This window comes from Bubalus kerabau, chromosome 14 (assembly GCF_029407905.1).
Source record: "Bubalus kerabau isolate K-KA32 ecotype Philippines breed swamp buffalo chromosome 14, PCC_UOA_SB_1v2, whole genome shotgun sequence".
NCBI lineage: Eukaryota > Metazoa > Chordata > Mammalia > Artiodactyla > Bovidae > Bubalus > Bubalus kerabau.
Genome location: NC_073637.1, coordinates 12873701 through 12887682, shown reverse-complemented (window position 1 = coordinate 12887682; position 13982 = coordinate 12873701). Strand labels below are relative to the sequence as shown.

At 38.7% G+C, this 13982-nt stretch overlaps 1 protein-coding gene across 12 annotated transcripts in view; it reads right to left on the bottom strand.

Annotated features, from left to right (window-relative positions):
- Window positions 1-13982, bottom strand: part of CYRIB (CYFIP related Rac1 interactor B) — a 147722-nt gene that overhangs the window by 41641 nt on the left and 92099 nt on the right. For 9 of the 12 annotated variants that reach the window (XM_055545783.1, XM_055545776.1, XM_055545773.1 and 6 more), the window contains one exon: window positions 9645-9684. Coding sequence is in view for 3 of the 12 variants with exons in the window: in XM_055545773.1 (XP_055401748.1) it covers window positions 9645-9684 (40 nt within the window). In the remaining 9 variants the exon portion in view is untranslated. Of the gene's footprint in view, window positions 1-9414; window positions 9434-9644; window positions 9685-13982 lie in introns of those variants that run through there. The other 3 variants (XM_055545777.1, XM_055545782.1, XM_055545784.1) reach the window with 2 other exon arrangements.

The following is a 13982-nucleotide window of genomic DNA, read 5'->3' as shown; positions in this document are numbered from 1 at the left end:
AAGCTTACTCCCTTCTCAGTCAAATACTATGAACATCAAGAAAATTACAGTTTGCCAAGATAACTTACAAAGACCCTAATATCCTCCCACAGCCATAAATATGGCTCCAAAATACAAATAAGGAGACTGGCCAATATCAGAATTCTGATCTTTGTAAACCTGAACTTTACTCATAACATTAAGCAGTAATAAGCTTTAAGGTATGGGTTTAAATGTTAATTTCCTTTAGACTATATATCCTCCAAAGAAACTCCTATTTGGGAATTCTTCACATCTTCTGATAAAAAATTAAAATCAGAGTGTTAATTGTGCCCCCTCAAAATTTTACGAAGACAAATTTCAAAATCAAGCCAATATCCATTATCATCTTCAACTCAATAAATGAATAAAGAACACAAAGAAATATGAAGTGTTAGAGAAAAAGGAGATACTGAAAAAATAGTTCACTCTTTCTAACAAAACTTAAAAACAATCGATTTCATAAGAACGCTTTAATATCATCCCATTTCTTTTAATTTATGGTGACTAAAAATGCGTAAATGTGAAAAAAATTTGTCAAAATGATCACTAGAGACTACCATTTTTAGTGTTAAAGACAAATTTCTTCTATTTACCCAAGCTCGGAATTCTAGGCAAAAAGGTCTTCTTTTGCCTAGGATTACATATTATCATACAATATTCCTGAACTATATTCTGTTGCATATAAAATTTTACTTAATATTAAATATGCTATTTCTTGATCTTACAGCTATTCAGACCTCTGAAAATCTTTAAAATCAACAAAATGGTGGGTGTGGAATTCAGCTATGCTTCTGCTTTACTTGTCTACCAAGAAATTTTTGATTCTCATATAAGCTGTACCATGACTCTGAAGCAGTATTAAATGGATGGAAAATGAGTAATGAAAAACATGACACCATGCCCAGTAACAATGGTGCACACATGAAGGCCAGGAATGACTCGAGAGTCACAAGCTTACATTTTGTTCACACTCTTCAGTTGTGTATTCAGAAACTATTACACAATGTAATGCAGCACACTGTAGCTCGTACAAGCAAAAAATAATAAATCCCTTTAACAATTCTCCTTCCAAAGACAAACTACCAGAGACACAAGAGAGGCTGGAATCGCTTTGTGACTATATTCAACCAAGTAGTTATTACATGTTTAAAAGTCTGCCTTACTGTAAAAAGTATCAATACTGTACTCTGCAGATAATTAACAACACCTTCAGCAAAAAAAAAAAAATTAATAACTTCCAACTGCTGGAGCCTGTTGGAAATAACCAAATTCACGTGCTCTAAGAGAGTAATTACAGAAATGACACACACTGAAAAAAGCCTTCGATCAGTCTACTACACAGATAATGTTGCAATCTGATGAATAAAAAAGAGAAAGGCAGGTAGAAATTCATAGGGCTTTGCTATCTTGAAAGCCATTACCTAACTGCAGTGCAATATTTCTAGGTCTAAGGTTTAAGGATAAAAACATTTCTCAAGAGATTACACAAAGCAGCAAGTACAGGCTAAAAGAGTAGAAACTTGAAAATAATTCAAGTGATATCAACAATCTCACTTGGCATGCTTGCTTCTGAAATAATTAATTTCAGACACCATCTTCTTCAAACACTGCACAAAGTTCTGTTTGTAGACATGCTTCTAGACTGCATCACCACCACCATTTGAAAGCAAATGCCAATTTAATATTGCAGATGAACAGGAGAAGTGACTCCAGGAGTAAGCTAGCAGCTGGCAATAGTACAAGAATAAAAAATTTTCAATAGGTCAAACTTTTAAATCTATTACAATTAATAACATTATAATAATTCTGATAAATTTTCAGATTTATTCATCTATCTCAGAAATTTATTCTACAATGATTTTCAGCTTTGGCCTTAGGTGAATATTGAAAAGTGAAAGTGTCAGCCGCTCAGTCATGTTCGACTCTTTGCAACACCATGGACTGTAGCTCGCCAGGCTCCTCTATCCATGGAATTCTCCAGGCAAGAACACTGGAGTGGGTAACCACTCCCTTCTCTAGGGATCTTCCCAATAATGATATTCACTTTTGCGCTTAGCTGAATATTAATTATTCACCAAATGTATATTCAGCATGGTGGTGGTTTAGTCGCTAAGTCGTGTCCAACTCTTGGCAATCCTGTGGACTGTAGCCTGCCAGGCTCCTCTGTCCATGGGATTCTCCAGGCAAGAATACTGGAGTGGGTTGCCATTTCCTTCTCCAGGGGATCTTCCCGACCCAGGAATTGAATCCGGGTCTCCTGCATTGCAGGCAGATGATTTACCAACTAAGCTATGAGGAAAGCCAAAGGAAATACTCGATACAGGACAGGGTTCATATTCAATAAATATCTAATGAATTAACTTAATGACTGTAAACAGGTGAGTCCAATGATATTTCTTTAAAGGATCAGTTAGGTACACAGTAGTTTAAAGAGGAGGTATAATCATAATTCCTTCTTAGCTTCTGATATAGCTGCAATTCACACTAGGAACACAGCAGTTAATGGTATTAAACACACTAGTTTTATGTAAGAAGGTGAAAATCTCCAATAGGTGAGCAACAGCATGCTGCTGCTGCTAAGTCGCTTCAGTTGTGTCCAACTCTGTGCGACCCCCAGAGACGGCAGCCCACCAGGCTTCCCCATCCCTGGGACTCTCCAGCAAGAACACTGGAGTGGGTTGTCACTTCCTTCTCCAATGCATGAAAGTGAAAAGTGAAAGTGAAGCCGCCCAGTCATGCCCGACCCCTAGCGACCCCACGGACTGCAGACCACCAGGCTCCTCCGTCCATGGGAGGTTGCCATTGACTTCTCTGAGCAACAGTATAATGGAGAGAAATAACCAACTCAAGCAAGTCTGCCAATAAAGTATCTGCAATAATTAACATGACGTTGCTCTGTCTGCTCTCCTGATGGCACTGCAAATGTAAATCACACACTCACCTTCCTGCTCCTATTTCTCCCCTGTCCTCCCCGCCTTCTTGCCAACAAGAGAAGCTGCTCAACAGAATCATTCTGACACGATGACAATGAGAGTGACAAATACCTGCTCGTTACATGGTACTACCAAGACTTCCCTTCTGCTCCTGACCTTGCTGTTTTCTGATCTTTTTTGTGATAAACGTGCTTAAGCAGAACCTGAACTCCCAGGACTGCAAGTCTCTCCCTATGTCTGGTTCCACTAAACTTGCAAAATAAGGAGACTCCTCATTCTCTCTGTGACTCTAGATTCATAGAACCTTTCCCCCTCCCACCTGAACCCTTAGAGCATGAGCTATCCAAGAACAAAAACTCGGAGAGGAAGCATGAAACTGCTGTTACTGTCGTCCTTAACGCAACAGGGATAAGCAAGTGCTGAGGAGTCAGAGGTGGACTGTGACGGTTATTCACCTATTTCTCACTCCCCACGCCAATCTTTCTATAATCTGCTTTGTGATGTAGGGACAAGGAAGCTGTAAAGTTCACATCTTAGACTACTTTGTCAGCTGAATGCTCAGTATATTGTCTGGGGGAGCCATGAAAAAAAAAACTGGAAGGTGGGAAGAAAGAAGGTTCTTCTTTCTGTTTTTCAAGTTCTGTTAACAATTCCTGTGAGTAAAAGGCAGCTGTGGTTCCAAGTTCTAGTTTCTGTGGCACTCCTGGCAGCAGGGAAAGGCCTGGCCACCCCCTTCAGAGGCCTAAGCATCCAGTCTTCCTCCTTCAAGCATCTAAATTCTTCCTAATCCACCTCTTGCCTTTTGCTTTAGAAGTGATGGCTACTTCCTGTGGGTACCATTAATATCTAAATTACTTCATCTGATATAACACATATATACTTGGTCTTTATCACCAGTTCCTTACACAGAGCTCCTAAATACCTTGACTTTCCGGGGTGGCAAGAGCCTCTTTTGTTTTTGTAGCTGACTCTTGGCAAGCCTCTAGTTAGCTTCAAGATGGGGACTGGTTGCCACGAAGACCAAGGCATAACCAGAGAGCTGCAACTTTCAGCCCCAACTCCTGACCTCGTGGCATTCAGGCCAGAGCAGCCCACCTTCACATGCCCTCAGCCACTCCACTCTACTGAAGTCCGGGTTGATGTTGAATCAGAGAGCGCCTTGGATGTTAGGTTGAGGAATTTTGTTCTTTGCAATGAATATATTCTCTATTCTCTGTAAAGGAAGGGTCATGGGTGGCATTAAACATTTTTTAATTGTAAAAAAAGAATTGAGTTTGATCAACAGCCAATGACTTATCATCAGTCAGGCTTGCGTAATGAAGCTTCCAGGCTGGTAAATGCAGCTACCCACTGGAAGAGTGGGACAGCCCAACTCCACAGGGACAGAAACGTCTGTGCTCAAGATACTTCCAGACCTCTCACCTTATGAACCTCTTCACCTGGGCTGTTCATTTGTATCCTTTATAAAATCCTTTATAATAAACTGAAACAAGTAAAGTGTTCCCCTGAGTTCTATGAGTCATTGATCAAAGAAGATCGCTAAATGTGAGGAGGGAGCTGTGGGAAGCCTTGATTCATGGGGGCTGGTGAGAGGCAGAGGAGGCCAAGGACTTGCGCCTGGCATCTGGAGTGGGGGACAGTCTCACGGGACGGAGCCCTTAACCTGTGAGGTGTACACTCACTGCACACAGTTAATGTCAGAATCAAAAGGAAGTGCAGGACACCTAGATGGTGTCTGGAGAGTTGGGGAACTGGTGGGTGTGAGGGAGAAACTCCACACATCTGGTGTCAGAGGTGGTGTTGGAAAACAGTCCAGAATTGGTGACAGAAGTGTTGTACGTAAAAAACACAGACCCCAGCATCATTTTGCGTGGGCTTCCAACACTTGTGTAAATAAATCCATATATTAAATTTCCTGTTTTAAAATACTTAGCAAGGTTTCTGCCCTCCTGGTTGAAATCTGACTTATACAGAGGAGCTCAAAGAGAATAATTAATTCTTAATTATTATTATTATTACCAATACTGTCTAATCTAGCCTCGCCATGTAGTGTAGCTCCCAATAAGGTGACACTGATTCTCCTTACTCTGAAAAATATAAAGACTGAGAAGCAGGATCTTAGGTGTTTCTGGGTGCCCAGCTACAGTATCATTATAGTAGTACTAAAATCTCACAAGCACATGTCAAGATCAATATATTTTATTAGTCTAGCAATTACATGGAGTTAAGTTACTGGCCTTAAAGAAATGTGACATAAAGAATGGAACGAAAATTGGGGGATTTTGATTTCTAGTTCTGACGCTATCACAAAATATGTGACTTTACATGAGTCAGTTTACTACTCAGACTGGACCTCTCACATTTCTTCTGGCTGTGATTCTACACATGGTTCGATACACCTTTCCTAATGCTGACATCTAGTGGATACACTTAAATTTAGCATTTAAAAATGAATAATCTTAGTTAAGCTATTTTAAGTAAAAGACTCACTAGGATGCCTGGTTATGTGCAATAAGTACAATAAATTAGGAGACCAATATTGTTCCTTAACTGAAAGTGAACCATGATAAAATAATATTACATCAGATTGTCCTGGCATCTTTGAATTTGATTCAGAGATTACGGGTACTCTTCCATATACCCACCCATTAAAAATTACACCACTATGCAAATTAGCTGCCTGAGTTACAAATTTAGAAGCAAGTAAAGAAATGCTTCCTGCTCAAGTGTCCTGCATTCAGGGACAGACACAGGACATGACAAAGGCTAGTACAAATTTCTAAGGTAAGTGACTTAGGAGTGTTTAAGATAGTGTATGATGGAAACATGAAAAAAAAAATCCTGAAACTCAAAATTACCTGTTTTATAAGGATTTACTATGAAGGTTTCTCTTTCAAAACTATGACCACTGAACAAAAACAGTATTCCGAATTAACTTTCTTAAAACCTACCAGTATTTTGAAATCATGAAAAAATTATATATATCAATACCTGTATGTGGTAAAAATACATATATTAAAATGCAAGGGAATGATAAACACAATTAGGATACTGGTTATCTCTGGGAAGGCACAGGGCCATAGGATTGGGAAACTTCAAAGGTTTAGGAAATACTCTAGTCCCTCAATGGCTAGTAGAGTCATGGGATTCTTTTTAAGCTTTTAAATTCCTAAATAAACTCTAGCCTCTGGCAAACATTCTATTATATAGTCACTACTCAATAAACAGTTGAATTAATGAATGAATTAAAATTCAAGTGAAAAAAGCTTGTTCATCCAAGAAGAGCATATCTAAACCAAGGGCATCCGTAAAAGGTGCAGCTTTAGGTCAAATGAAACAAACTGCAACTTTACAAAGTAGGCGGTAAGCTTATGGAATGTGCTACCTACAAAGGAATAATTCAACTATAAGTTGAATTAAATCCACAAAAGCTGAGAAACTCAATTAAGGAAAAGGCTAACAGGCAAAGGTTTACTGCTAGCACGTTAAAGCTGGTCTAGACAGCAATGATATTTTCCCACAACACTTTATCACTACTGAACAAATATTCATTGGTATTTCTCATGTTCTTATGCATTACAGTGAGAGCCAAAATTCTTAAAATCTTGATCCTAAAACCTTACATTTATCCTCAGAAAAATCGCCTTTTAACATATCTTGGCAGGGAGGTTAAGGGCTACAGAGACGTTCTCGTCCACTACATATACACATTCTGCCTCATTCTCCAAGAATGAGAGCCCCTGATTTCTCTCCCAGCCACCAAACTACAGCAGAAAGGGCAAGGAACTCGGGCCTCACTCCCAGGTAAGGAGGTCTCAAGGTGGTGAAAAGGAGGAAATACGAACCCACCATCATTCTTTTTCCTCACAGATTTCAGAGCAGGAAGGAGAGGGGGAAAACAGGAGACCTCCAAGCTCAAAGAAATCTGCCAGTATTTGACATACACAAATAAGAATTTCTAGTTATTACATTATGACTGTAATGGTTAAGAGGCTCTTAAAAACTGTCCTTCAGGGACTTCTCTGGTGGTCCAGTGGTTAAGACTTAATGCTGCCACTGCAGGGGGCACAGGTTCAATTCCTGGTTGGGGAACTAAGATCTTGAATGCCACAAAGCACAGCTAAAAAAAATTTTTTAATTTAAAAAAAAATTTGTCCACTTTCCCTCATAATTTGAATTAAAAAATAAAGTATTCTCTGAAGAAAGAATTCCATTTTCTTGGTGGGGGCGGAGGGGGAGGACTGTGGTTTCTTCTTCTGTTTTTTGGCTGCACCATGTAGCACATGGGATCTTAATTCCCCCACCAGGGATCAAATTTTTGCCCCCTGCACTTGAAGCACTCTTTCTATCCACTGGACCGCCAGGGACATCCCTGTGGTTTCTCCATAATGTTAACAGTCACCATGAGGAGTGAAAGATACCAGACAGAAAGGCTTAATATCCAATCATCGACGAATAAGAAAATCTTCGACCAGGAAGGGACCATCCACACTAGCCTTGGACTGATTTTAAGCTTCCAAAGCAGTGAAAAATAAATTTCTGTTGTTTATGAACCTAGTTGGTGGTCCTTTGTTAAAGCAGCCCAAACTAAGACATGCACTAAAATGGAAGACTCAAGGTTGACCATCTAACCTTAGTAAGAATGTATTCTACAACGTCTGTTTATGCCAAGTTGTAATCGAGTCTCTGCTTAAATACTTTATTCTGCATGAGTAGCACATCCAAAGAGGAAGTCATTCTGTTTTCAAATGACACCTTTCTAGACTTGAGTCAATTTTTAAAAACTTTTTTAGAAACTTCGGCCAATAATCAAATGACACACAATCTGACATGAACCCCACTCTCAACCACCACCCAAAACTTGCATGAAGCTGAAACTTGTTAATTTCTCCTCCTTGGTCCCAGTTTTCACCGGCCTCCTAGAACCAAACTAACCAAACAATCCCTGTGCTGCTTGACAGTGCAGCTTTTAAGAACATCTTTACAATATGGTATCGCAGTCAGATTACAATGATAAATAGAATCAAAGGACCAGAACCAAAAAAAAAAAGCCCCACAAATGTTCTATTCAAAACAAGCAACTGGAAGACACTTGGTGACATTTTACAAGTCTTGACCTTTTTTTGTGCTTCCATAACACAAGCATCAGAGCACTTACTATTTGCATCCTCCCTATGACAATCATGACATTTCTGGTGTTAAACTTTAAGTATCTCAAACTGATCCGTCATTTTTTACATGTTTATTTCATGTTCCTTGAACTAGAATGTGTGTTCTTTGAAGGCAGGATCTCTCCAAGGTTTAACTCATCTTCTACTCCCTTTTCTACAGACTATGTTACTATTTCTGTGATTACTGATTAGCAAATAGAAAGTTTTTTCAAAGCTATTTCTGTTAGGATATTTCTTAAGGAATGGATGTGTAACGCTACTTCTTTAAGATTAGTTATACAGACATAAGAAACTACCCTTACTCAAACATGATGGACAAAGAAAGGTCTAATGGATTTTTCAGTAATAGGAATTCTTTACCTGAAGTTCAGAGAGAGAATTTGGTGATCTGTGAACCTGAATGGGAAACTTCTTACTAACCTTTATGTGAAATTTAGCAATTCCTTATAGGATTATAGGCAACAAGCCACAGTAGGATTAGAAATATCTATTGAATGTGTCATTGATAAAAATCACAGGTATTTTCATATTACAATTACTGCAAATTCATCATATTCAAAATTACAGTACTTAATAGAATTGTCACTAAAGCTTATTCTCTAATGTGAGAAACATATATAATGATCAAAAATCTGTCTTTTTAATATCTGTTAACTGTATTTCAATAATAACTGGTTTCTTTTTTAATTCTATGCATTTTACTTCATGAAATCATGGATCATTATTAGAATTCATGAAACAACAACAAAATAAAAGGGAGGTAACTCCTGCCCTATAACAGAGAGTGTAGGTGAGGTGATTACAATTCCAAAGAATGACCATAACTGTCATAATCATATCCATTTTAATAAAATGACAGGCAAGTTTTGAAATATAAATACCTGCTTATGATTAGAAAAAACACAGAAAGGGACTTTAAGCTGATCATTTTCACTTAGACAACACAAAGTATATCTATAGAAAAATTAACTTTCAAATACCTATTAACTTGTTATAATTAAAACAATCAAGGATTGTAAACGTAAGGCACTGAGGACCCTTTAACAGTGACTATTTACTGCTGTTGTTGCATTCTTTACTTTTACAATTTTATAAAAGGACCAAAATCCATTATAGGTAGAATTCTTATTTAAGAAAATATGTAAAAATGTCTTTCCTTCTAGCTAGCTTCAAAATATACACATACATTTTATTTCTAATTACTAGAACTATGGCTTAGAGTTTTCCTATTCAACTATACTGGTGATAGCTAAAATGACTTAGAAAGGAATTCAAGGAAAAACACATACCTCTCCTATTGAAAGGAAGCTGTAAAAAAAAAGTTCCAATTAATCTACATTACTTCCCATTCTAAGCCAGAAACTAAACAATATAGGGTATTTCCTACAGACATTTTTAGCAGTTCAATAATATGCACAGAACATTTTCCTTAAATTATGTTTAGCAGATATCATTTTTCATTTAAACCATAACTTTTCACCTGTATTTGAATAATCATTTCCCCCAAAGACATATTTACCTTCAGCCAGTGCTGGTGATTCTGTTCGTGTCCCTCTTATCTGTTTAAAGAAAGGAAAAAGGAAAACAGTCTAAAACATTATTATAATTTACAACAAAGTTTAATTGTATTAAAACTAACTTTAACCACAAATTTCATCAATGCTATCATGTATCACATGCATAAGCCATATCTTTCCCCTCTTGGGTTAACTCAACAACCATTTATGGAGGACTTACTAAGGCGTTATCTTAAGCCCTGAGACGCATCAGTAAGTGATATACCCTAGTTGTCACCATCAAGATATTCAAAGACAAACAGGTGTACCAAGTACTCAGTTCTCATCATAGCTTATGAAGGAGGAGGTAACAAGAGAAAAAAAATAAAGAAATTCTTTATTCAGATGACAAGAGAAAAAACTAGCAATTCCTCTTTATTGTAAAAGTATCAAAAGAGGCATGTTTGTATATTCTTGTCACAGTTTAGGTTCAGTTTCAATGTATTAGAAAATCAGTTTTACTACAAGTACTAAGATCCTTATATTTCATGACAATAATGCCAGAAGCACATCTGGCAAAACTCACTCAACCACAAAGTCCTCTCGAGGACTGGTTTTACTATTTCAAAGCTTTATTAAATAATGTTAGGTGAAATAAAGCTTGCAGAATGACTTTAATTTTGTAACTAAGAACAACTATAGCCATATGACTAGCTGAATTCCCACAGAATGAGGGGAAACATTTGACTAATGTAACTAGTAACTTTAATGAAAAATTTCTTTCCCTATTTATCTGGTATAACCCAAGAGTCTAAGATTAACAAATGTAACAAAACTTTCTATGTATAAAAGACCGGTAACACCCTGAGGGAGGAATAGTGCACAGTTTTCCAAGTGATATGTGATCTGACACACTCTTCCCAAGGTGGACATGTGGAGCTATCTCTGATAGAGTAAAAAAAATATATATATGGAATTTAGAAAGATGGTAACAATAACCCTGTGTACGAGACAGCAAAAGAGACACTGATGTATAGAACAGTCTTATGGACTCTGTGGGAGAGGGAGAGGGTGGGAAGATTTGGGAGAATGGCATTGAAACATGTAAATATCATGTATGAAATGAGTTGCCAGTCCAGGTTCGATGCACGATACTGGATGCTTGGGGCTGGTGCACTGGGACGACCCAGAGGGATGGAATGGGGAGGGAGGAGGGAGGAGGGTTCAGGATGGGGAACACATGTAAACCTGTGGCGGATTCATTTTGATATTTGGCAAATCTAATACAGTTATGTAAAGTTTAAAAATAAAATAAAATTTAAAAAAAAAAAAATTATACATATATAGGAACCAAAAGATGAACAGGAGATTGGCAACCTTAGGGTCCACTGAATTAAAAGTTCTGATTCTAGGGGAGAAGGGAAGGCACATCGGTCAGGAGATGCAGGAAGAATTCTGAAGCAATAACCAACAGGAGAATAATGGGGGAGGGTCCTGTAAACTGACCCCTAATTATGAGGAGTTATGGCAGCTTCTATACTAGAGGCAGCAGACAGAGAACCGTGGGATGGGACTGAGGCGGCACCACCCACTGACAACTGCAAATGGACAGCTATAGCAACCACAGCCCAGAAAGGATAAAGTAACCACAGGCACTGATCCCTGGGGGAAGAAAGTCTGGGTCACTCCACCAGGAAAATGCCTCAGCCTGTTGAAGGGTGCTGGCTGAAGGTGAGGACAATCTAAAATTAGTAGCTGACTGAACTAATGAACATTATTCCACTAACCCTTCTGTCATAAGTCTAATGTAAAAACTGTGGTCAGCCACCATCTTGAAAGCTTCGTAACAGGTGGAACTAAATTGCAAGCACTTAATGGTGGGTTGTACAGGACACCCGCATGCCCTGCCTCTCCTTTTTACTCCAGCTAAGGCGCCTCCCCTTAGCTGCTTCCTGCACTCGTGGGGCTCACTTCCTGCTCAGAGGCTTTGCAATAAGAGACGCCTACAGGAACTCTTAGGCCATCCTGAGTTACAATGAACCTGGAAGTATGAAGGTGTTAATACCAAGAGCCTAGGCAATCACTGGCCATTGGGGAGATGAAGTTTGGTAGACAAACACCCTCTTCCTCCCACCAATAGGCGTACTCTTCATATCTTCTCAGGGGACTTCAAGATAAAGCCCAAATGCTCACAAAAGTGACCAGGTCAATAATACTCCCTTAGATTGACTTTCCTTTTCTGTTTCACTTGCCCCAGTTCTCCAACTTCCGTTTCTTGTTAACACTTCCCCCAAGAAATCACCTGTCTGAAGAGGCCCTGTCTTGGGCTCTGCTTTAGGAGGTGGAAATAGGTCTAGACACTTGTCCTTCAGGACACCACACCTCCTTTCCTTTCTGTCCCACCTCACTGGATGCTCCCTCTTCATCTCCTGTGCTGAACTCCTCTGAAATCCCTGAACCCGGACGTGTCCCGGTGACCTCATCCTATCTCATAACTTTCTGAATCTAAATTTAGCAAAATCTAAAACTTGCTCAAATTTATTTATCCAGTCCAGACACTTTTCTCCATCTCTGCACTTTCATAGCATTGCCTACTCAGTATCTCCACTAGGATGTTTTAACAGATGGCTCAAACTTAACATGTTCAAAACGGAACTCCTCATCTCACTCCCCACGCCTGACCTACCCGTAGTCTCCCCCATCAATTGATGACACTTCTATCCTTACAGTTGCTCAGTTAAAAACCTTGGATTTCTCTGCAATTATTCTTTCTCATATATCCCTTTTCAACTAAAACTCTCACTACCTAAAATCTTCATGCTTTCTCTTCTACCTCCTATTTACTCACTGTTGAAGGCTGAGCTGCATTAACAGTATTAGATCTACTATTACTTCTGTATTCAAGAGCCTCCAGAACAGGTGGTGCAAAGTGAGATGCTGAGATCATGTCGGAAGTGCTAGCTGGGGCTTCGTCTATAGAGTGCCACAGTTACTAACATGTCAGCTAAAAATGCAAGTGATCCACTACTAGGTACTCATGTAAAACCATTTTGAGATGTTATGAAGTAATTGAGTAAGTTTTGGAAACATTCAGTAGGCCAAAATAAAGAGTCTGAGGGCTGTATTTGGTTGATGAACCATCAGTTTGCAACTTCTGCTTCAGAAGTTTGTATTGTTTCTAATTGCTGCTATACTACTAATCCTTAATCTGTTGTTATATTTTCCTCGATCAGCTAGGAGATGAATGGGAGCTACTTATGTTCAAAGCCTAACCACTCTGATTTTCCTCACAAGCTCCTTATGGATCAATGCTACTACAAATGGAATGAATAAACACATTTTTGCTTTTCCTGCCAAAGGAAAACTCCTTCCCTAAGACCCATTGCAGCCACCCAGAAATAAAACAAGCGGCTTGGCTGGCCACTTGCATAAACCACAGAAGAAAAACCAGTGCCACTTACATAACACCGTGGGGGGAAAGCTCTATTGATTGTTTAATTCTTAATAAATCAAGAAATAATAAAACACCTGTAATTGTTTTCACCCTTTGAAATCAAACGTCAAGTCATAAGTAGTGAATATTAGATAATATGTAAATTAGACAATCCAGCATCTTATATCTATAAACCTAGAGGTTCTTCAAGTAAGTGTTAAAATTTCTTTGCCTCCAACAAAACATAAAATAGAAGAGTTATGGCTTCAGAGCATTGTCAGCCACATTTACAGCTTTGCAGTATTTCAATTGATGGTACATATATCTAACTGCATTAATAAATGGTGTTGAAATAATCCCATGGAAAAGTCCAACCTTTTCCACTTAGGTTGCAGTTCTCCTCCACTTGGATATATGATAAAACCTAACTGAATTCAATTTTTTTAAGTTCCCCTTAACATACACAGAGCAATTTAAAAAGCTCTCTTAGAAAAGAGCACTTGAAATAAAGGGCCTACTCATTATACTCACAGATCAGACAATATTACAAAAAAGTGCTGCTGCTGCTGCTAAGTCACTTCAGTCGTGTCCGACTCTGTGCGACCCCATAGACGGCAGCCCACTAGGCTCCTCTGTCCCTGGGATTCTCCAGGCAAGAATACTGGAGTGGGTTGCCATTTCCTTCTCCAATGCATGAAAGTGAAAAGTGAAAGTGAAGTTTCTCAGTCAGGCCGGACTCTTAGCAACCCCATGGACTGGAGCCTACCAGGCTCCTCCGTCCATGGGAATTTCCAGGCAAGAGTACTGGAGTGGGGTGCCATTGCCTTCTCCAACAAAAAAGTGCATTATTACATAATTCCAACAAATATTTGATAAGTTTTAAATCTGAGAACTGGACAAGGTATTCTGTGTCTATTTGAGAAAAAGG